A 25,000-nucleotide genomic window follows, 5' to 3' on the forward strand; every position below is an offset into this window, starting at 1 on the left:
ATTTAGATTGCTGAAAATCATTAGATGGTCTCAAGTTTCATGGTCACTTATCCAGACAAAGCAACAATGATTGTAATTGATAATGCAAATAGTGTGTTAATTGCAGGTCTTCATACTGTCCTCCTTACACTGAAAACCATTCAATAACTAATGAGAATTTCATTATATTTGCACTCACAAATGTATTGATAGCTATTAATATTTACAATTTCCCTAGATAAAAGTGTAACGTACGATTGTTACGTTATTTGGTAGATTTAGATCCACAGAGTTTAGTGGTTTTTCATATTTATTTAGTCTTGGTTACAGCAGTCTGTTGGCATTGTCATAGACATTGAGACAAAGCTTGAAGCAAAGCTGAGTGAGGCCGTAGTCAAGGAGTTCGATGTGGCTGGAGTCTGGCTCTGCTGTGTCGAAGCTGAATTGTCTTGGGGTCGGTTGGAACTGGACACGTCGATTGCTACATTCTTGAGGTTGAAGGTGTGTGGTAACTCTCAAGCATCTGTACTGAACCACTGTTGAAATTATACTCATGATTATTCGATTGATGAAGATTAAGCCACCCAAAAGATGGCACGGTCATGAATAGCTCATAAGTAGTGTATTTTTTGGAGTGAATGTATACAGTGTGCTGAGGTACTGAAATCGTCAGTCCTTAATATGTGGTTGCTATCGGAGGATACAGCTTGATAGTATTTATAAGGATATCCAACTGCTAGACCTTTTTTTTTTTTTTTTTTTTTTTTTTTTTTTTTTTTTTTTTTTTTTTTACCAGAAGAGTGGTAGTGTTGCTGGATTTGGGACTTCGAGATGGTTACTACATGATTTAGGGAGCCTTAAAGTTCTTCTAATGTAATTGGTTGCTTCACATCTGTGATTGTTTGGCACAAGATGCATTCCCAATCTCTGGGTTCACTAATTTTCCAGTTGCATCAGTAACCTAGATGTAGTCCATATAACCGAACTGCTATTTCCCTGTGGATTACATTTAAGATATTAAGCTTGTCTAACTTGGTGGCCTGAAGATACCATATTGCAGAGGGCAAACCTTCTGATACTCTGTTGTAGATCGACTTTGTTGAGGTGTGCTAGTGTTTTGGTGGTGTTTTTTATGTACTCTAGGCTGGGTTGGATTGTTTTGTGGATCACTGGATGACGAGTTGCCAATTTAGCAATTTCATCGGCTTTTTCATGATTATTCGCTTGTCGATTGCTTATATAATAGGATGAAAGTAATGTTACCTGTAATTAGGGAAGAGGTATTAGGGGTTTAAGTAGACTTAACAAACTTACCTCATTAAGCTAATAAGAGTTTAGAGTGAGTATATTATTGACATAATATATTCGCTACAAAAGAAATAAAGGAGTGGTGTTCATAAAATCCAACACAAAAAGATTCACTTTGGTTACTAATCCACATAGGAATAACAAATAATGAGTTTATAGAAGGCAGAGCCCAGCAAATAGCACCTAACTACCATATATCGACTTAGTTAAAATAATGTCTCCGTGGTGTAGTGGTAAGACACTCGCCTGGCGTTCCGCGAGCGCTATGCCATGGGTTCGTATCCTGGCCGGGGAGGATTTACTGGGCGCAATTCCTTAACTGTAGCCTCTGTTTAACGCAACAGTAAAATGTGTACTTGGATGAAAAAAACGATTCTTCGCGGCAGGGGATCGTATTCCAGGGACCATAGGATTAAGGACTTGCCCGAAACGCTACGCGTACTAGTGGCTGTACAAGAATGTAACAACTCTTGTATATATCTCAAAAAAAAATGGATATATAAATAGGATAACCCTGTAGCCTGTTGGGCAGTACAGCATTAGATTGGCAATACATTTGCACTACTACAGTCTTTTACTAAAAAAAAAAATGCATAATAAGGTAACTGCATTAGGTCTATTGTCCTATGCGCCTGACAGCTGAGTGGACAGCGCTCGGAATTCGTAGTCCTGAGGTTCTGGGTTCGATCCCCGGTGGAGGCGGAAACAAATGAGCAGAGTTTCTATCACCCTGATGCTCCTGTTCACCTAGCAGTAAATAGGTACCTGGGAGTTTGACAGCTGGTACGGGCTGCTTCCTGGGTGTAACAAAAAGGAGGCCTGGTCGATGACTGCGCCTCGGGGACGCTAAGCCTACTTCCGATAGGCATCGTATTTTAATAGAAAACGTCAAGGAATCAACACAGACATAAGAATAAAGGTAACTGAAGAAGGCCTATTGGCCCATGCGAGGCAGCTCCTATTTATAACCACCCAATCCCAGACTACGTCAAGGACTCAACACAGACCACCACGTCAATGAGTCTGCACAGATCACGAAAAGGATTTAACTTGGTGAAAATATAAAACAAAACTATAGGTGAAGTGTATTATCAATACTGTACTGCGGAATCATGCCAAGAAAACGGGAATGAAGAAAGAAGCACTCTTTGCAAATTAAATGAATAACAAAAAACAAAGATTTTGGTGTAAAATATGCTTGTCAATATAACTGGTTTCCCAAGCCTAACAGCCCCTGTGCTTAGGTTGGGTCACCTGTGCTGAACATACCTGCCATGTATGACATCACATTACCAGGTAAGTTATTCATGGGTCGGTGGGCTGAGGTATAGACGCTCCTCTGGGAATCGATAGAAACGCATTCTAAATTATCAGTAATTTCTAAGTAGTTTAAACTTGCTTGTTGTCTGAATAATACAAATAACAGAGTGCTGATACGTGTGTGTTGGGGAGGGGGGAAGGTTGGGGTTGTTCTGTGATGCGCACTGACAGTGATGATCTCACAGTAAGTCACAGTAAGTCAGTACCATAGTTGCAAGCGTTGTTGCCAACGACGCGCTGCACCTGCCCCGCCCCTGAAAAATATCAAAGGCAACAATCGGTGTTATTTTCCCCTAATGGCAAGATTGTGGCTGTGCCGGGAAAGAAGAGGGGTGTTATCCTTGATGAAGGGTCCATAAGTGGGAAATAAAATCTGTCAAGATAACGAGGATCATTGGCCGGTGCCTGGCATGGAGCCGCGAATGGCATCGTTAACAACACAGATACCTTTCACCAAGGCAAACATTGGTCTTTCCTATCTGTGGTTCATGAGGATCAGGCGACTGGCAGAGAGGAATTATCACACACAACGTTCCTTTGGACAAAAGAATTTACGGGCTTGGACAGAGGCCAATGGGGTGGTGGAGGGGGGAGGTTCTCCCTATTGATTTTTGATCACCACTCTCAAACTTTTCTTCCCAAAAATGTTGGACACAGGCAAAGATATTATAGTAGATGCGCGACCACCTGTCCCAGTGGTGGGGTAGATGACCCCACCACCTGCCCCAGTGGTGGGTAGATGACCCCACCACCAGTCCCAGTGGTGGGGTAGATGACTCCACATCCCACCACTTGCTCCAATGGTGAGGTAGATGACCCCCACATCCTACCACCTGTCCCAGTGGTGGGGTAGATGACTCCACCACCTGCTCCAGTGGTGGGGTAGATGACTCCACCACCTGCTCCAGTGGTGGGGTAGATGACCCCAACATCCCACCACCTGTCCCAGTGGTGGGGTAGATGACCTCACACTCCACCACCTGGGAATTTCGTATGTCTTGCAATTCGTAATTACCTATTATTCTTTTGGGCTGACACCTGACCGTCTTGGACTGACACTTGTTATGAACCCCAGGTAGCCTAGTGATGCGGATCTCATGAGAGTTATTCTACCCACCTGACCGGAGGTAGGAGTCAGGAGACGGAAGTAAATTAAACAAACATTAGTAAATTATGACTGAATAGAGACAAGCAGAGGACGAGCATCTTATAGAAGCTAGTTGAGCTAAGATGTCAACATTTTGATCCGTGTTGTGATCGTAAAGCGTCACTCAAGTTGCAAAGATCGTCAAGGATAGACGTACGTCGGTGCCCTCCTGGTAAGAAAGATTATAGTTCTCAGTAAAGTGTTAGAGTAAAGGATACGTGTACAACGTGTGAGGAAGCTGAAAATGATGGCGTACGTTGTTTCTCTATTATCGTGGACGATATCAGGGCCGGGCGGCCTGAAGCCCACATGGTGGTCGTGTCCTGCGTGGAGCCTACTGTGAGATATCCTTTGAGTGGAGGAAAGTGAGCAGGTGTTTCTGTGTGAAACCTGCCAGGCTGCTTCATGCCCTCAAGTCGGGACTGTGAGAAGCATTTAGAGACAGTCCAAGGGGGGGACGACCAAGAGTAGCGCCAGTGGGCGTGTCGTCGCATCATCATTTTCTGCGGTAAGTGCTCTGTATAGTATGATAGATTGCTTGTAAGTGCTTGATGGTGTGCCCAGCGATCATTGAGAACGTTAGTGGATATAGCTTAGAGATTTTATGAAGATAGTGAACAGATATAATGAGTTATATCTGTGATGGGACAGATATATGGGACATTTTGGAGGCTAGACCGACACTTGTCCACTTGCATGAGGTCCGTGAGCGACTGGGGTGGGAGGAGCTCTGATGCCCGGCCCAGGAAGTTCAGTGTGGACTCGTCCGGGAATGGGGGAGTACCCACCACGGCAGGTCCGACGTGCGGAAGGGCACGTCGGGTGATGAAGTTTATGTATAAATATGTTAGTTATATTTTATCAGAGCATGCTCTTATGACATAGTAATGGAATTACAAGTTCGTGTGGGAAGAATTCCGTGAAGGAGCTTCGTGTCTGGTGAAGATTATGTGGAGTGCAACAGAACATCAAGTATAAAATGGAACAGACGTCAACTATAGAGTGGAACTACTCCAGTGGTAGAGTGGAACTTCGAGTGTAGTGTAGCTACACTCCAAGTTTTTTTAGGTGAAGTCACATAGAGTAACTTCACAGGCATTAAGTAGGACTTCAAGGAGCAGCATATATTGAAGAGACTGCAGGAGTACCAACTTGGTTTGAGGACCCAGAGACAGATGGTCTTATTGGTGGGCCTCAGGGCGTAGATCAGTGAAGTATATGGACATCGTGATATGTAAGAGAGTGCTTGAGTGCACAGGGCATGAGTGACGCAATGTAAGGTAAGAAAGTTAGTATTTTAGTGTTGGGGAAATTTTACATGCAAGTTACCTAGCCATAAGCATCGAGGAGGCAAAAAGGTTGTGGCCGAGAATTGAGCAGCACCGAGGATTTCAAGGAAACTAGAGAGACAGAGACACACACACACACGACTGCAAATTGGTTGACAGAAGACAGTAACATCATTAAAGGGAATTAGGAGATCATCCCTTAATAAGGAGAGTGTGGGGGGGGGGGGGGGAGTCACGGCAGCTCGATAGGGGTGTGTATTCATGACTAATAGGCCAGATAGGAGCCATTTCCCCAAGTAAAAGTGACGTTGAATCGCTTTCTGTTATAAGACGATTTCAGGGTGATCCTTCAATATGAACGCCAGTCTCCATTACTGGTTGACTGACGACAGGAACAGTGAGTAGTAGTTGCCGTAGTTAATCATATATTATCAGGAAAGTGGTAGAGAGAGGGGGGGGGGGTGGTCTCTGTTCGTTAGAAGATAAGTAAAGTAAAGTTAAGTACAGTTATAAAAAACCCTACCTCTGATACACCTTACTGTCTAGGGCAAACACCTGACCATCTGGGGCCAACACCTGACTATCTGGGGCCAACACCTGACCATCTGGGGCCAACACCTGACCATCTGGGGCCAACACCTGACCATCTGGGGCCAACACCTGACCATCTGGGGCCAACACCTGACCATCTGGGGCCAACACCTGACCATCTGGGGCCAACACCTGACCATCTGGGGCCAACACCTAACCATCTGGGGCCAACACCTGACCATCTGGGGCCAACACCTGGGACCGGTGTCAGACAACTGTTCCCAGTATTTTTTTACTGTCGAGTTTTATGGCCGATAACTTTTATAATTCGGTCGTTTCAAATTGAAATGACCGACACTGACGTCACACACCTGGCACTCCTCGTGGTCACACACCTGGCACTCCTCGCGGTCACACACCTGGCACTCCTCGTGGTCACACACCTGGCACTCCTCGTGGTAACACACCTGGCACTCCTCGCCGTCACACACCTGGCACTCCTCGCGGTCACACACCTGGCACTCCTCGCGGTCACACACCTGGCACTCCTCGCGGTCACACACCTGGCACTCCTCGCGGTCACACACCTGGCACTCCTCGCGGTCACACACCTGGCACTCCGGCACTGCAAAAGACTATCGACGCGTTCGTCTGATTGGCACCAACACCTCAAGGTTAATGAAATTAGTTGCTCGCACGCACATGCTATGGTGACCCGGCTCGCTCGCCGATCTGATTGGCTATAAGGTCATTGTTATAAGGACTGACCCAGAATGACCTGCAGCACTTACGTGAGCACTTATGAGATCATAGTTTGACTCTACTAGTTTATGAGGTTGAAGTCACTACGAGGTGGTGTTGAGGAGTGATCACCAGCCTGGGTAGAGTGACTACAGACTGTGTCACCAGCCTGGGTAGAGTGACTACAGACTGTGTCACCAGCCTGGGTAGAGTGACTACAGACTGTGTCACCAGCCTGGGTAGAGTGACTACAGACTGTGTCACCAGCCTGGGTAGAGTGACTACAGACTGTGTCACCAGCCTGGGTAGAGTGACTACAGACTGTGTCACCAGCCTGGGTAGAGTGACTACAGACTGTGTCACCGTGACGGAGGTGACGGGGACTGACCGCGCGAGTCGACACGTCATGGCTCGGTGAACCCTGGTGACCTCAGCTCGTCAAGTGACCTCAATATAAACATGACCGCTGGTGGAGTTGACCTCGCATGACCTGGCGCGGCCCCTGGCGGGTTTGTTGACAATTTTATGTTTCCAATATTTGGTTCCGGTATTGGAATATTTTTGTAATAAATTTTATTCCTTTAAAGAATGTGGATTTAAATCGCCACTGTCTGTAATCCAGATATTAACTGCTGTATTTGAATACTTTTTTCCGTTTTATCCCGGGCTCGATCTCCGGGTGGGACAGAAACGGTTAGGCATGCTTTCTGTCACCTGATGCCTCTGCTCACTATCAGTAAGCAGTAGCTGGGAGTTAGGCAACTGCTGTAGGCTACATCTTGGGTTAGTAGTTATCCTGGGGAGGGAGGGAGTGAAGGGAGAATTATCAGGAGAATGCGCCAAGCCTTTACGACTATATAGCACATGGAAGGGGTCAGGATAAGGATTTGGGTTGGGACGAGGAGAAAGGAATGGTGACCAACCACTTGGACAGTCGGGGATTGAACGCAGACCTGCATGACGCTCTACCGTCGCTCTACCGTCCAGCCCCAGTGGTTGGGTTGGGGGGGGGGACCTCCATAACTCTAAGTACAACTGGCTTCCGGTTTCCCACAACAGTACACATCTTGAAGATGACTGATGACGTCACGTCAGCCCAGAAGGCATCACCGTCAAGTTCAGTACACACTGACCAGTAATGACACAATCACCTGTCTCACATCTGTTTTCCTTTAAGTCCGTAAAGGAACTTAACCCAACTACTACTGTATCTAGGTTCACCAATCTACTACTGTATCTAGGTTCACCAATCTACTACTGTATCTAGGTTCACCAATCTACTACTGTATCTAGGTTCCCCAATCTACTACTGTATCTAGGTTCACCAATCTACTACTGTATCTAGGTTCACCAATCTACTACTGTATCTAGGTTCACCAATCTACTACTGTATCTAGGTTCCCCAATCTACTACTGTATCTAGGTTCCCCAATCTACTACTGTATCTAGGTTCCCCAATCTACTACTGTATCTAGGTTCCCCAATCTACTACTGTATCTAGGTTCCCCAATCTACTACTGTATCTAGGTTCCCCAATCTACTACTGTATCTAGGTTCACCAATCTACTCAATGTTATATATCTGTGGTTGACAAAACTGTGTAAACCGGACCCGGCGTGAAACCAATATTTGTCAACATTTGAGTGACAAGTTGTAGGGTCGTGTTGGTCCAGCCGGCGGTGTTAGACCAGAGAGGCTGAGCGAGACGCACAGCTAATAATGAATGTTAAAACCACGGAGGGCTACAAAAACTTGTAACTTTTTGTAACTAACAGAATACGAGACATTATGTTAATTTCGCGAGGTGCTACCAATTTCTAGTACGACAGTTTCTGGCCTTTTTCGTATACGTCAAAATGCGCCGTGCTACGAGGAGGACGGTAGAACAGTTAATGATAAGGACGGCCTCATTAAATGACGAGAAAGTAGGACGAAAGTAAAACACAAATGAGTCGAAGAAATGTAAGGTAATTCATTGAAAAGTCGTGGACGCCACCTCATTCCACAGCTTTAAGGTCAGATTCGACAAAGAATTTGTGCGTTAGAATAGATAAATTGTAACACAACAAGTGCAACAAGGGTAGTAGGCGGGGTATGAAGAGCTAAGCCTCACTCCCTCGTAGACACCAGTAGGTATGTACTGATAGGTAAACACGGAGCGAGACACGGAATAAAACAGACCCAGACACAACAAAACACAGCGAGACACAAACAGAGCAACATCAATTCAAGTTTTAAAAGACCGAAATCTTTAGGTGATTTTCATAAATTGTTGTAATAACCTCCAGACCTTCACAATAGGTACATCTCAACATGCTGAATGATGGTAAGCACTCAGAAATATATAATTTGGATAAGTTGGTTTGAAATCAATATTTTTGTATTTAGTAAAACAAGGTAGCGCAGGAGCCTGATGTCTTTTGACTGTTGGTAAACTATTCTCCTCCCCCCCCCATCCCCACACTTCGTCTGCAACTGTACTAAACTTGTTTTTCTCCACGTCTTTATTATGGCTCAACCCATTCATGTGGAAAGATGGAAAATGACGACGTTTCGGTCCGTTGTGAACATTAAAGGTCCAGGACGGACAGAAACATCGTCACATAAGGGTCCAGGACGGACAGAAACATCGTCTCATAAGGGTCCAGGACGGACAGAAACATCGTCTCATAAGGGTCCAGGACGGACAGAAACATCGTCACATAAGGGTCCAGGACGGACAGAAACATCGTCTCATAAGGGTCCAGGACGGACAGAAACATCGTCTCATAAGGGTCCAGGACGGACAGAAACATCGTCACATAAGGGTCCAGGACGGACAGAAACATCGTCTCATAAGGGTCCAAGACGGACAGAAACATGGTCTCATAAGGGTCCAGGACGGACAGAAACATGGTCTCATAAGGGTCCAGGACGGACAGAAACATCGTCATAGTTCAGTCACGTTATTGTGACACTGTCTACACTTGTGTACCTGAGAGCGCGTGGGTGTAGGGAGGTGGTGCGTGGACCCAAGGTCACTGGGCCGCCATATACCCAACATCTGCTCTTCTTCACCAGGAGAGTTGCAATATTTCATCTTGTGTGTTCATCTGTCTAGGAGATATGTCCCCGAGGTGGCTGTAGCATGCGAGCATCGTGACCTCGCGGACGGATAAAGAACCAACATCGAAGTGCAAGTTCTGCAATGTGATCAAGACACAAGATGGAATATTCCGACTGTCGTCGACGTAGAGCGGAGGCGGGAAATATTGTGAACCAGTAATCTCGGGTTCACTTCCCTACGCCCCAAGCATTCCCAGATGCTTACCAGATCTGTGAAATATGTTGCTGTACTGTAGAAGTACAGAATGAAAGCTGGATAGTAGGAGGGGGCGAGGGAATGGGGTGAGAAGACCCAATGTACATAGAGGGATTGTATTGGGTGATAGGGAGCAATATAAAGGGAAGGTATTGGAAAATAGAGGAATATGGAGGGAGAGGAAAAGGGCGAGAGGAAGGAATATAGAGGGAAGGAGTGAGATAAGTGAGGCTGGATGGATGATGGTGATGGATGTGCTGGTGGTGGCAACAATTTACGTCCGTCGGAGACGAAATTAGAGGCGGTGATGGGAATGGAACTTGAGAGAAGAAAGGTAATATGTCTTGTGGTGTTTATTTACCAGTCACGACAAAATGGCCTCCAGACACCTACTGAAATAAAACTTTATTTGAGCTTTGTCATGCCTGAGTGCAGGAGTTCGATCCCCCGGCACTCCCCTCGATGCTGGGGGTCTTATAGGGTAATTAGTGAAGGTGGAGGTTATTGGTGGAGGTGGACGTTATTGATGAAGGTGGAGGTTATTGAAGGTGAAGGTTATTGGTGAAGGTGGAGGTTATTGGTGAAGGTGGAGGTTATTGGTGGAGGTGGACGTTATTGGTGAAGGTGAAAGTTATTGAAGGTGAAGGTTATTGGTGAAGGTGGAGGTTATTGGTGAAGGTGAAGGTTATTGGTGAAGGTGAAGGTTATTCAGACTGCTGAAGGAACGTTAGTGCCTGTATGACGGGTCCTTTGAAACAATATTATGCCTTATGTCGGGTCGTTGAAGCATCGTTAACATCCATATGATCTCAGTAACCATTGTTGATGTAACAAGGAATGAAAATTAATAAGTTGACGCTACGTTGCTTAACGTTATTCCAGCATCGTTTGCGCGTGGAGATGGGCCGTTAACGCGGCTGAATTGGCTAGTTACCGTATACTGTGATTTCAGAGAGTCTGAGTGACACACAAATCATTTTGTTACAAGTTTACGTAACAAAATATATAAATATTACGTAACATATATATATATATATATATATATATATATATATATATATATATATATATATATATATATATATATATATATATATATACATATATATATATAATATAAACAAACCAATTTATTTCTTCAATACATAAAGTGTGGCGTGGTTTACAGTGGTATGGTCAATACTTTATCCCTCGACCCGTCCAGATTAGGACCATTGTTGCCACAGTGTCGGCACCCTGTGGCTGCAGAAAATACTGTTCGTTTGACGTCATGTATTAATATCATTGAGCAGAAAATAACCCACGGTGGTACAATGGTCATTGATGGGTATGGTTTCATTACTAACTTTTTTACCTCGCTATTCAATGTGAGAGTTAAACACATTCTCGTATTATAGTAGTCATAAAGCATTGTCGCTCTATTAAAATATGTTTGAATTCTAAGTGTTTATAGCCGCCTATGTTGGCGGCCAGATGAACCTGTGTGGTAAATGGCGTCCAGTATATGGTCTTCCTGGGTGACCCTTCGACCCATGGGGGGGCGACGCTCCCCTCCCCCCTGGTCTTCCTGGAATACACATTTTATTTCTAAAGTTCTGTCTCTTGGGTCTTAGTATTTTGTGATAACACGGGTCTCATTTTAGTCTCTGTTTCATTTCGTTAATATTATTGTTAATATTTCCATTTAGAAATTTAGGTCTGATCGCCCTGTAACGTGATCTTGTGACACAAATATTTCGAGATGGATTTGGGGGGAAGGTGCCAAGGAGGAAATCAAGAAGCGGGATTGTGGGGAAGAGGTTAAGAAGTGGGTGGTTGGGAAGAGGTCAACAAGCGGGGTAATGGGAAAGAGGTCATAAAGCAGACTTGTAAGAAAGAGGTCCAGAAGCAGAGTCGCGGGGAAAAGGTGAAGAAATGGGGTAGTGGGAGATGTGAAGAAGCGGGGTCGTTGGGAAGAGGTGAAGGAGCAGGGTAGCGGCGACGAGATCAGAAATAAGAAGCACTATTTATGACTTAAGAAGAGTTCCAATATTATAAAAAAAAGATTAGAGTTGGAACTGGGAACGTCGCAAGGTTGAAGAATCATCGAGAATGAACCACGAAGAAGCGCGAGGAAAGGGCTAAAGAGGGTTGTGTGGGGGTTAAAGAATAGGCTGGTGGGGAACCCCCCGAGGTTGAGGTGGTAGGAGCACTTGCACAATGGAGTGAAAAAGGGGCGGCGCGTGTTTGTGTTACCAAGTGTACTGGCGGTGCGCATGGGCACTCTCCCTCCTCCCGCCGGCACCCCCTCACTCCTCTTTACTCACGCTCTTATTCAAATTCCTTTCCCTTCTCAGGACATTTATAAACACGCTTCCTCTCGCAACTCGGCCTTTTAACGAGGTGAAACCGTCAATACGTAGGATGGTGGCATGGGTAAGGAGTGAAGTAGTAAGCGGTGTGTACGAAGTGGTGGTGTAGGGTGGGAGTTGGGAGGGAGGCCGAGATGTCTCAGTGTGGTGAGACCTCTGGTCAGGGAAGGGTGTGATCGCTCTCGCTGTTCGTCGACTACCAGGCTTTCCTTATCTTTTATCACGCTAAAAACCTTTGAAGCTGGCCTTTACACCTAATATAGGGCTGTCTCCACCTAGTTTGACCCGCCACAGCTAATATCGAGGCTCCTTAGATAACTTATCGGATACCAAAGTTGTAGATGCCAGTCTGATATAATGCAAATAAACTGCCTTGGTCGTCATTGGCAGTAATTATCCAGCAATCCTCCGGTATTCCCAGGCCAGCAATAGTGTTCTTGGTGCTAAAGTAAGCTGCTGTATCATGCCTCGCTGTACTGTGACCACCTGAAAGGCGTATGTGTAATTTGAGTAGTAATCTCGGTGATAATTCGACATGATAGAGCGGTACTGCGGCCGCTGAGAGGACCTCATGAATAGAGGAAGGTATAAATAAAGCTTTATAGCAGAGGACGTAGGAGGAGGAGGCTGAGGAAGGCTGTACCGTCACCAGCAGCCAGCCTCGCCACGAGCAGCAGCCATCCTCTACTGTGTCACACTGCATCATGTGCAAGGTAAGTCTGGTTGGTGACTTGTGTTGGTGACGTCTGTTGGGGCTGCAGGTGTTGGTGACGTCTGTTGGGGCTGCCGGTGTTGGTGACGTCTGTTGGGGCTGCTGGTGTTGGTGACGTCTGTTGGGGCTGCTGGTGTTGGTGACGTCTGTTGGGGCTGCCGGTGTTGGTGACGTCTGTTGGGGCTGCTGGTGTTGGTGACGTCTGTTGGGGCTGCCGGTGTTGGTGACGTCTGTTGGGGCTGCTGGTGTTGGTGACGTCTGTTGGGGCTGCTGGTGTTGGTGACGTCTGTTGGGGCTGCAGGTGTTGGTGACCTGTGTTGGGGCTGTAGTTGTTGGTGACCTGTGTTGGGGCTGTAGGTGTTGGTGACCTGTGTTGGGGCTGCCGGTGTTGGTGACGTCTGTTGGGGCTGCCGGTGTTGGTGACGTCTGTTGGGGCTGCCGGTGTTGGTGACGTCTGTTGGGGCTGCAGGTGTTGGTGACCTGTGTTGGGGCTGTAGGTGTTGGTGACCTGTGTTGGGGCTGCCGGTGTTGGTGACGTCTGTTGGGGCTGCCGGTGTTGGTGACGTCTGTTGGGGCTGCAAGTGTTGGTGACGTCTGTTGGGGCTGCAGGTGTTGGTGACGTCTGTTGGGGCTGCTGGTGTTGGTGACGTCTGTTGGGGCTGCCGGTGTTGGTGACGTCTGTTGGGGCTGCAGGTGTTGGTGACGTCTGTTGGGGCTGCAGGTGTTGGTGACGTCTGTTGGGGCTGCCGGTGTTGGTGGCCTGTGTTGGGGCTGTTAGTGTTGGTAACGTGTTGGAGCTTCCGGTGTTGGGGCTTCCGATATTGACGTGTTGGAGCTTTCGGTGTTGGTGCCGTGTGTTGGGGCTTCCGATGTCGATGTGTTGGAGCTTCCGGTTTTGGTGACGTGTTGAAGCTTCCAGTAATGGTGACGTGTTGAAGCTTCCAGTAATGGTGACGTGTTGAGGCTGCTGGTGATGGTGACGTGTTGAGGCTGCTGGTGATGGTGACGTGTTGAGGCTGCTGGTGATGGTGACGTGTTGAGGCTTCCAGTGATGGTGACGTGTTGGGGCTGCCGGTGATGGTGACGTGTTGGGGGCTGCTGGTGAGGTTGAGAGGTCATCCCCTGCCAGCACACACACTTCTACTTGCGGGGATTGAGCTGCGGCTCTTTGATCCCGCCTCGCAACTGTCAATCTTCTGGTGTACAGGTTCCCGAACTTCTCGAGCTCTATATTTATAGATAGAGCTAGTACATGCAATACCTAAAGCCACTATTACGCAAAGCATTTCGGGCAGGCATTCCTAATGCATTCCACACTCCACCTAATGTGTTGGTGGCGTGTGATGAGGCTCCTAGTGTTAATGAGGTATTTTGGGGCTGCTTGTGTTGCTGGCGTTTATTTGGGGTGCCATTGTTGGGGCTACCAGTGTTGGTGGCGTGTGTTGCGGCTGCCAGTGTTGGTGACGCGTGTTTACCCACCTCTGTGGTGGGTGTTGTCTGACGTTACCCTGCGGGTGCAGAGGTATTCACTCCTTAAAGGCATACATGTTAGTCAGTTGATTACACGATGCTAATATAGACTATTGTAAATCGTGAGCCATTACATATTATTTGTTTTCGTGTATTTACGTAATCGTTATGTTTATTTGGCTATATTTTGACTGCAAAAGTATTACAGTCATCAGTTGATATCTTATGCTGAAAATATTTAACCGCTTGGGGAATATCCCTAAATTAAGTGGAAATTAGTCCTCACTCACCAACTATAGCCTATGGACAGGTGTTAATTACATCTGATAACACAGATCAACTTGGCGGATCAAGTGGATAAACCTATGTGAAGAAACATGCTGTTAGATTAGGCTACTTGCTAACACCGATGCTCTTGTTGGTAGCACAGCTCAGGAGCTATAGGATAGCCTGTGCTTCTTTCAGTTAGACCTATGCTAGTTACTAATGCTTTTGTAGGTAAGACTGCTCAGGAGCTGTAGGACAGGTTATGCAAGTGTCCAAGTAAGAACAGACAGCGTCTCATTATAAACGTCAAGGTTTAACCATCATCATAACTTTATTCACATATATGTTCATTTTGTACATTTATAATTGGTTTAGTTTACACAAATTTACAGTGAAATTATTTGCCTAAGAGAAAATCATAATAATAACATAACATGATCTATACCTATAAACTGCATACTCAAGAATTAGATTTAGATTGAAAAGCTACATTCATCAATGATTTTAAAATCATTACAGTTGTCAGATTCAGAATTAGAAACTATTTCCATATCATACAAATCGTTACAATAATGGCTGAAATCAAACTTTACACTTAGGCTTAAAGTTGATAACATTTAACTTACAATTTGGAAGGTGATGTATATTGGAAAATAAAATGTAATTTACCATTAGAGCAGTGAATGATATTTCCACATTTTACATTGCAAAAGTAGGCCGACGAGAATACAATTTAAAGGACTAATATAAAATAATAATTCAATGAATTCATACAAAAAATTTCACACCCTCAATCAACAGAGTTTAGGGCTATCTCGGATCAAAATATCCTCCAACATACAGTTCATGCAACATAAATCTGACTTCAATAGGGTTACAAAATGTCTGTCAGTAAGCCATCTCTTGGTGACCAGTTCCTTTAAAAGTACAAAATATCCAGCTTTTGTTGTCCCTGCTTTTTCTACTGATTTGGTATATTGTAGCCTGTATATCAGCTGCATCGTTATATATGTCACTCATCCTTATGTTGTATTTCTTGACAAGTTTATATTTCTGGAAAAGTTGGATTGGCTTTGACAAGAGAGTGCCAGGTAGGATACGAGGACACAAGTTATAATGCAAATTTCATTCAATATCGTTTTGTCAAATTTGGAAAAAATGGTCATGAAGCGTCATAAAAAGGAGCTCCACATGTAAGGTAATTTTTATGTTTTCCAAAATCAAGTAACGCCTTTTCCATACAAATAAAAAAAAGTCTTCAATCTAAATAAAGAATTATATACGAAGATGTATATCTCGTTTCTAGGTGTATATACTCTAGTCCTGGAATATGTTCAGGACTAAATTATATTTGCTAGTGGATCAGTAAATTGTTGTGGTGGCTGTTAATATCCCTTATAAGTCCAACATCAATGAAGGACGTCTTCATAATATTCCTCCTGTTATTGTAAGTTTACTATATAACTCACTTTTAAATCCCTACTCATAACAATAATTGTAATAAAAATAATTAAAACAAATAAATGTATAACATTATAAAACCGAGAACTAGATTAAGTGATTATATTATGATCAAATACTTTCTATTTCTACTAAATTGCACTGTTAATAATAATGTACTCAAAATTACTGAAATTCAATTGAGAAAATAAATAGCCAAAATCAGCAGGTGTAAGAACGAGGTAATACGTAAAAGTCGACTTGACTTGAATCGACTTGAGAATGGTCCAGGACGGACCGAAACGTCGTCGTCGTCCCTTCAATTTCTAGTGTGTGGTCTGGTCAAAAATACGTAAAATCTGCTGGGTAATGAATCCGAACTTCTTCCAAATGTTGGTACACTAGCCACTGCTGGACTCTTGCTTGATAACGCAAGCAATTAAACAGCACCACCATTCAACTACTGAGTTTAATTGGGCATTAAGGCAGTGCTGAACTATCGTTTAGAAATGCAAATCCTCGACAAAAGCAGAAATCAACATCTTGTATAAAAATTATTGATTGGCATATGAGACCAGAATCCAAGCCTTTGATATTTGAACCTTTGATTTCATATCTTGATTTTTTTGTTGAATTTTTTGTCTGAAGATGTGTTTTTGCTAAATATTATGATTGCCTCCCACTCTCATGTTTTGGAAATGGTTGTTTCAGTTCGTTTAATGTTTGCATGTTTATTTACATATGTGGTGTGTTATATATGAGTTAGTCCTTTTATTGTTAAAAATATCTTTCAGGCCTGGTCCCCCAATCCAGCTGAATAAAATATAATATTTAACGCCCTGTTGTCTAAGGGAAAATAAAAGAGATAGTGTTATTGCATGCAGGAATAAGAATAATTCTACCAACACCACATTTTCCTCGAGTCAGTATCTGAGTAAAGCGCTTTCAACGAGGTACTCCTTTAACATGAGGGAGAGCTGGCAGGACTGCTCTTCTCCCCCCCCCCCCTCGCTGAGATAACTGGGTTATTTTCGTTTCTCCCCAACGCACACAACAAACCGTTTACTAAGCTCTCATATGGTCATACCCTCAACACTTAGTTAGTCTTTACTGTCTCTGGAGTCTTACAATTAGCCTTGACAAACTAATAAAGCATTGCAGACCACCTTGAGACGAGCATGAAAATTAAAATAATTAACTATCGATATCTTTACAGTCTCCTTCATATGATTACACTTCTAATAGGATCTACATAAACAATAACTGTAGTTTGCATGCCGTTTCATGTTAATCTTATGCAAATTACCATAAGTAAAACTTGCAGCTGATGTATGACATTCTCATATATAAATTAAACTGTATGTACAGCCTCCTAGTTAATCTGCATACAGTTTAAATGCATTTATTTACTTTAACCAACATTTGCATAGCCAAAATGCTAAAGGTGCATACGACCTTATACCTTAGAACTATCTTTAATTACTGACTTCTTAGTATGCAAATTACCACAGGCTACTTCGCTATAGTTACGGCATATAACCTAATCCTTAGCACAGTGCTACCCGAGCGCTCGGTGATTCAGTCTTTCTTCAATACTACTATTGATAGTAGGATATCGTAATACTGTATTTGGTATCGGCATACTTTTATGTAAGCTCAGTAGCCAAGTCAATTTTAATCACTTTGAGTTTATGTGTAGAAGTTTTCTCTGTAAGCTTCTCAGAATCTTGGTATTGTACAAGATGTAGCTGTTTAGCGGTCATTCTTTATGTAGGCCCTTCAAGAAACTGTCTCTTCAGTGCCGCTGACGTCGCATTAAGAAGGTGTGAACTCAAAAGCTGGAGGTGTCCGAATTGATCTTCGAGAGTAGCAGTCGACGCCCAGTCACTCGGGCCATAAGATAGTATTATACGTAGCAATAACGGCGCCTTGAGTAATATCGACAGTATATCGTCAACGGTACATAGTCACGAGCTGTTTTCTAAGGCTTTCTCTGACAGGACAATAGCGACTGTTGGTTTGAGTGTAAGGTCGCTTGAACCAGACCTTATATTCGTTTCAAGTTGTGTATAGCCAGTACAGATCTCAGCCATTCAAAGGTGTAAGGTAGAATGAACTGGGCGAATACAGTATTCATAGCAGTCAGGGTAGCAATTATGGTGTACAATTTTACTAACTGGCGAATTGAACAAAACAGTTACATGACCGGCCCTAAATAAACACATATTTCTTGTAGTAGATTAATTTAAATATACGTTAGTTTCGTAACAATCTTATTGTCAATATATATATATATATATATATATATATATATATATATATATATATATATATATATATATATATATCCCTTCCCCCTAGGAAGAGGGTGGTAGGAGAAAAGCACACAGAAACTGTATTGGAGGGGACCTAAACATTCCCTCTAATGCGTTATGTGTGGTGTCCTCCGAGGCTATGGGTCCCCCTTCTTCCAGCCAGAGGTGGTACTCCCTTCCCTTTATATATATATATATATATATATATATATATATATATATATATATATATATATATATATACATGAATCCATGTATCCAAAAGAATCATTAAATCAATCTGAACCTGTTGTAATATACTAACACTATTCTATTACAACCTACAAGGTATCGTCTTTAAATTAAGAAAATATATCCAGATTTCCATATTAAGACGAAACTTTATAAACCTCAATCCTTTAAACCTGATGCAGCCAAGGACAAAAATAGAAAAACAAAAGATATCCCAATTGGGGAAAGTGATATCGATATTAGACTTGATTCGTAAAAACTGGTAAGTTCGCCATTACACATGGGAGAAGCGGTCTTCTTGTGGGAAGAACGAAATTAAGCGTTGTAAATGTAACGCTTGGTTAATTTAAGCGTTGTAAATGTAACGCTTGGTTAATTTAAGCGTTGTAAATGTAACGCTTGGTTAATTTAAGCGATGTAAATGTAACGTTTGGGTAATTTAAGCGTTGTAAATGTAACGCTTGGTTAATTTAAGCGATGTAAATGTAACGTTTGGGTAATTTAAGCGTTGTAAATGTAACGCTTGGTTAATTTAAGCGTTGTAAATGTAACGCTTGGTTAATTTAAGCGATGTAAATGTAACGTTTGGGTAATTTAAGCGTTGTAAATGTAACGCTTGGTTAATTTAAGCGATGTAAATGTAACGCTTGGTTAATTTAAGCGATGTAAATGTAACGTTTGGGTAATTTAAGCGTTGTAAATGTAACGCTTGGTTAATTTAAGCGTTGTAAATGTAACGCTTGGTTAATTTAAGCGTTGTAAATGTAACACTTGGTTAATTTAAGCGTTGTAAATGTAACGCTTGGTTAATTTAAGCGTTGTAAATGTAACGCTTGGTTAATTTAAGCGATGTAAATGTAACGCTTGGTTAATTTAAGCGTTGTAAATGTAACGCTTGGTTAATTTAAGCAATGTAAATGTAACGCTTGGTTAATTTAAGCGTTGTAAATGTAACGCTTGGTTAATTTAAGCGTTGTAAATGTAACGCTTGGTTAATTTAAGCGTTGTAAATGTAACGCTTGGTTAAATTAAGCGTTGTAAATGTAACGCTTGGATAGTCAATGGGGTAGGGAAGGGGGGGGGGGCGATTATTCATACCTGTGGTGATTACCAGTATGTATGTTATCTTATATATGTAATTTGGTGGAGAGTATTGAATGTGTGTGTTACATTTTTTGAAGAATCAATATGTTAAAGAAGCTATATGGTTCAAGAATCAGTATGGTTCAAGAATCAGTATGGTTCAAGAATCAGTATGTTCGAGAATCAGTAGGGTTCGAAAATCAGTATGATTCTAGAATCAGTATGGTTCGAAAATCAGTATGATTCTAGAACCGATATGGTTCGAAAGTCAGTATGGTTCGAGAGTCAATATGGTTCGAGAATCAGTATGATCGAGAGTCGGTATGGTTCGAGAATCAGTATGGTTGAGAATCAGTATGGTTTGAGAGTCAGTATGGTTCGAAAATCAGTATGGTTCAATAATCAGTAAGGCTCAATAATTAGTAGGGTTCATGAATCGGCATGGTTCAAGAATCAGTACAGTTTCAGAATCTGTATGGCACAGGAATCAGTTTGGTGCAAGAATTAGTACACTTCAAGAATCAGTATGGTTCTACCATCAGTATGATTCAAGAATCAGTATGGCTCAAAAATTAGTATGGTTCAAAAATTAGTATGGTTCAAGAATCAGTAGGGTTTAAGCAGCCCATCTTTACAAACAAATGCTAAAGTCCATTCCATGCACCCGCCAAACCCCCTGTTTATGACTGAAAAACGGTTTACACTCGACTCACAACTGATGACGTCCGAACATTTCCGGAAAAAGTGCTTCGCTGACGACTTTCGTTCGAACCATAACGCTGTAAATGCTTCCCCCACGTTCTACATATACAAATAATCGCTAACAGAACCTAAACACCTAACCTAACCTATGCCTATATATGCACAATATGCTAATATACTATAATATTAATTTATATTTGAGAAAATTCCCGTTTTGAATGAACAGCATGTAAAAATTGATAAATGCGTCTGTGGGGTCGACTGCTGGATGTAATGGACTTGAGTCGAGGACGGATTGTATAGTTGTAGGATTGAAAATGTACGCTGTTTACGCGAACTTTGTAAATGTACGCGAACTTTGTAAATTATTTGTTATGAGATTTTACATGGCGTGGAGGTTAATAGGATATTTTAATATACTTTTTAGCTCTTTATGTTACGTGGTCACCATGCTGGGTTACGCGGGTTAGGAAATTATCGCCAGTTTTATAATATATTTAAAATTCAATTGATAGTTGTATTCAGGGGAAGCCAAGTGAAAGTCAGTACCCTTTATGTCGAGGAAGCTAGAGCCTCTCTTCAGTAATCCTACATTCAGAAGGACGTCTTTCAATTATTACAAACTCTATATACTCCAGAATAAAAAATCCTATATTTTCAGCCTCTCCTTTTTAACCTACCAACCGCTGAATGTGGCGAGAGAGAGAGAAAGAGAGAGAGAGAGAGAGAGAGAGAGAGAGAGAGAGAGAGAGAGAGAGAGAGAGAGAGAGAGAGAGAGTATAACGGGTCATCGTCACTCAAAGGATCCTGGGTTCAGGGCGGGTCTGAGACGATCGGGCACGCTTTCTTTCACCTAATACCTATTTGCCTAGCAGCTAATAGGTTCTCGGGAGTTAGGTAACTGTTGTGGGTTGCATCCCGGGGAAGGTCAGCAGTTGGGCTAGGGGGGGGGGGGGGGGAGCCCTCGATAAGCTTAACAAGCTACCTATCCTCGACTGTGGGATTTCATCTGTAATTTACATAAATCAACATAAGAGTTACTCACATTTCTCATAATTACAATCTAATTTAGACTAATTAAGCTAAAACACATGAAAAAGTCAGTCTTTCCAGATTCCATAACTTGCCTGGTGAGTAGTGGGGTTGAGATGGAATAGGCTAACTCTTGCAAGTAGGTTGTCTCTTCCCATCTGGTCCCACCTTTTCTCCACACCGACCCTTCAGCTACTCCCTTCCACAATCCTTCTCTTAATTTCTTCAATTTTTGCATCATTACCCTTCCCCTCCTCTCACCCCTTTCCTCCATACCCTTCCTCTCATACTTCTTTCATCAGCGTCCTCCATACTCGCTCTTAATTTTCTCTTGCCCTTCATCGCCATCCCTCACTCTGGTAAACTCGCGGATAAGCCGTCCTTGGTTCGTTACCAGGTCCCCCACTAGGCCACTCTTCCCTTCCTCTCTCGCCTCTCCCGTTCTTGTGATTGTGCAACTTTAGTGATCAAATTCGAGTGATTCCCTCCAGCTCGCTAAGTCGTGGGGAGTGTGAGACTCGGGTGGGTATAAATCAGTTTATTATCGATTTCCTTCACGTTCCTTTGTTATCAGTGTTTAGCTCGGTGTTGTGGGCGATGGTGAGCGTGGGCCAAGTTAAATGTTTGCAATGCTCATCTTGGTGTGTTTTTGAGAATTCAATATGTTCACGATGTACTTGTGAGGTTTATGTAATTTGGGTTAGGCTGGTGTCGATGTTACCCTTATGCTTTTGATATTCGGATTGATACGTCCTCGGCGACTGTTATGTTCACAGTATTTATACAGCGTTGTTTTTGGCTTGATAGTGGAACAATACTAACAGTTGTAGTGGAGAAAATAATAATCTGCTCTTTCAAGGACATTCGAAAATGTTTATATATTATGTGTCATGGTAACAATATGGCAACTTTTGTAGTAGAAAATATATGATCTCTCTTGTTTTTAGATCAAAGGTGTGAGTCTTTGCGATTTGCGTCTCCCTGTCTCTCCTTTCTTCATTCCATACTCCTTCACCCCTCTAGCGATCATAAATCCAATCCCGAATTAGCGAACGCAAATCTGATCTGAAATGAGTTAAGCATGTGCCTGGAAGTTGTCATGAAGTTTCCCGCCTGCAAGAAACAGTAGAGGCAACTCGAGTAATTACTGCTCTAAATGGGTTAAGCCTGTCGCAAAGTATATGCTAATTCGTTTAATAGTGGGAAGTGAGGGATGGAAGCCAAGGTGGGCGAACAGTGGATTGACTAAGCTAACTGACTCGATGACTTGTACTGACAATCCGTAATAAGAGACGGTCCTGATGTCTTCCAGGTAGGTCAAGGTGGTCAGTGCAAGACTTATCCTAGGTTTCAGGTGGCAGTAGAAGGTAACCCCAGTTGGCTCTGTGAGTGAGAGTAAAAGAGTAATAGGTTATGCGGTACGTTTTTTTTATTATTAGTAGTATTTTCTACCACAGACGTGCCCACACATTTACAACGCTAAGCAGCATATATACATTTTCTTGTCCTCCATGGACAGGGTTAGAGATCTTTTAAACATATAGTTCAGTGATTTATTGAACAATCAACCACAGATGACATATATATATATATATATATATATATATATATATATATATATATATATATGTCGTACCTAATAGCCAGAACGCACTTCTCAGCCTACTATGCAAGGTCCGATTTGCCTAATAAGCCAAGTTTTCATGAATTAATGTTTTTTCGACTACCTAACCTACCTAACCTAACCTAACCTACCTTTTTCGGCATCCTAACCCAACCTAACCTATGAAGATAGGTTAGGTTAGGTTAGGTAGGGTTGGTTAGGTTCGGTCATATATCTACGTTAATTTTAACTACAATAAAACAAAATTGACCTCATACATAATGAAATGGGTAGCTTTATCATTTAATAAGAAAAAAATAGAGAAAATATATTAATTCAGGAAAACTTGGCTTATTAGGCAAATCGGGCCTTGCATAGTAGGCTGAGAAGTGCGTTCTGGCTACTAGGTACGACATATATATATATATATATATATATATATATATATATATATATATATATATATATATATATATATATATATGAAGCTAATGCGATTCAAAAATTTTAATGCAAATATGATAAAAGCGTGAAATGAGTCATTACATTAATCAAAGAACGTTCGGAAGGCGGGGCTAGTAGCCTAGCTCAACTCTGCAAGTACATCTAGGTGAGTACACACACACACACACACACACACACACACACACACACACACACACACACACACACACACACACACACATACACACACACACACACACACACACACACACACACACACACACACACACACACACACACACACACACACAACCAAAGTGGACCAAAGAGCCAGAGCTCAACCCCCGCAAACACACACACACACACACACACACACACACACACACACACACACACACACACACACACACACACACACACACACACACTTGGCGGTCTCTAGATAACCAACACAAACGCAAGAAGTGAATGAAATACCAGTTATGTGGTCCAGTGATATATGCAAAAGCTGACAGATCAAAATGGTACAGGAAAAGCGAAAAATGTCATTGTATATTCAATCATCAGCTTATATTCGATTGGCGTTGAAACTCGCCGGGGATTCAGCTGGATGGTTGGCGGAGGTTAGTGGATGGATTTGGCATTGTGGGAAGGGATGGGGTTGGGGGGTTGGTGGGACTGGGTAATGGATAGGTGGTCTGGGTTGGGCAGACTGAATTAGAGTGGCAGCGGAGGATTAGGTGTGGTCAGACGATAAGTAAGAGCGATTAACAAGAGAGTGGATGTGGTCAGACGATGAGTAAGAGCTATTAACAAGAGATTGGGAGTTGTTAAATTTTTGAATAGAAGTGATATGAGACTTCTTATTCAGAATTTTTAATAAGTAGTAGGAGATATGAATGAGATATGTAAGTGGATGAAAGGATATATATATATATATAGTCATAACACCTTGGCTAGCCTAGTAATAACACCTTGACTAGCCTAGTCATAACACCCTTGACTAGCCTAGTCATAACACCCTTGACTAGCCTAGTCATAACACCCTTGACTAGCCTAGTCATAGCACCCTTGACTAGCCTAGTCATAACACCCTTGACTAGCCTAGTTATAACAGTTCTGCAGTAAGTTAATCTGCTCCTTCTGGTGCACATGGATCACATATGTCAGTCAATCAATGTGGTTGTTGACATAATAAGCTCGCTGAGACGTAGTACGAAGGGAATCAGGACCCCTATGTGATTTAAATAAATAATGACACCACAGGGTGAGAGGGGAAAAACATGTTTACGTCAGACCAAAATAATAGTAATACTAATGAAGGTGAAGGAACGACCCAATTTATATTCAAGTGTATTAAAAAGCAAAATTTCCAATCTGACCTACATCCTATCTCAAGGTACTGTATACTATACTGTTCTGAACATTGTATATCTTCTGAACATTGTATATCTTCTAACATTGTAAGCGGGTGGGACGCGTTAGGTTTGACGGATTAGAGGCAACCTCCGTCAAGAGTTTTAAAAATGGACCTGAGAAGAAACATAGGGGTCGGGAGTAATTAATTGGATTATAAGAACCGACAATTGGAAAGATGAAGTCCAAGAGCTGAAGCTCGGTCCAACAGACTCAAGTTAGGACACAAAAAGAATTCGGTAATATTTTTTAACCTCTCGTCACTGCTCCATTGAAGATAGCGTCGGAGAGCTGCCAATCTCAATTATATTTTGAGCA

General features: G+C 42.6%; 2 protein-coding genes across 4 annotated transcripts in view; one reads left to right on the forward strand and one right to left on the reverse strand.

Annotated features, from left to right (window-relative positions):
* The first annotated feature begins 12,127 nt into the window (after positions 1–12,127).
* Positions 12,128–25,000, forward strand: part of LOC123760617 (Shaker cognate w) — a 333,004-nt gene continuing 320,131 nt past the window's right edge. For all 3 annotated transcript variants that reach the window (XR_011229265.1, XM_069328293.1, XM_069328296.1), the window contains exon 1: positions 12,128–12,680. The gene's annotated coding sequence lies outside the window, so the exon portion shown is untranslated. The remainder of the gene's footprint in view (positions 12,681–25,000) is intronic.
* On the reverse strand, positions 12,660–21,567 carry LOC138367244 (glutamate--tRNA ligase-like). The gene is made up of 2 exons (XM_069328654.1): positions 21,510–21,567; positions 12,660–13,801 (listed from the first exon to the last, which is right to left on the reverse strand). Exons 1-2 carry the CDS (start codon positions 21,565–21,567, stop codon positions 12,660–12,662), a joined length of 1,200 nt encoding a protein of 399 aa, XP_069184755.1.

The sequence above is a fragment of the Procambarus clarkii genome, chromosome 21 (genome assembly GCF_040958095.1).
Source record: "Procambarus clarkii isolate CNS0578487 chromosome 21, FALCON_Pclarkii_2.0, whole genome shotgun sequence".
NCBI classification, from domain to species: domain Eukaryota; kingdom Metazoa; phylum Arthropoda; class Malacostraca; order Decapoda; family Cambaridae; genus Procambarus; species Procambarus clarkii.

Coding starts and splice junctions, on each gene's coding strand:
- LOC138367244 (XM_069328654.1), bottom strand. CDS start 21,567: ATGGCGATGAAGGGCAAGAGAAAATTAAGAGCGAGTATGGAGGACGCT. Junction 13,802..21,509: donor GGAGGACGCTGATGAAAGAA/GTATGAGAGGAA, acceptor GTGTGCTGGCAG/GGGATGACCTCTCAACCTCA.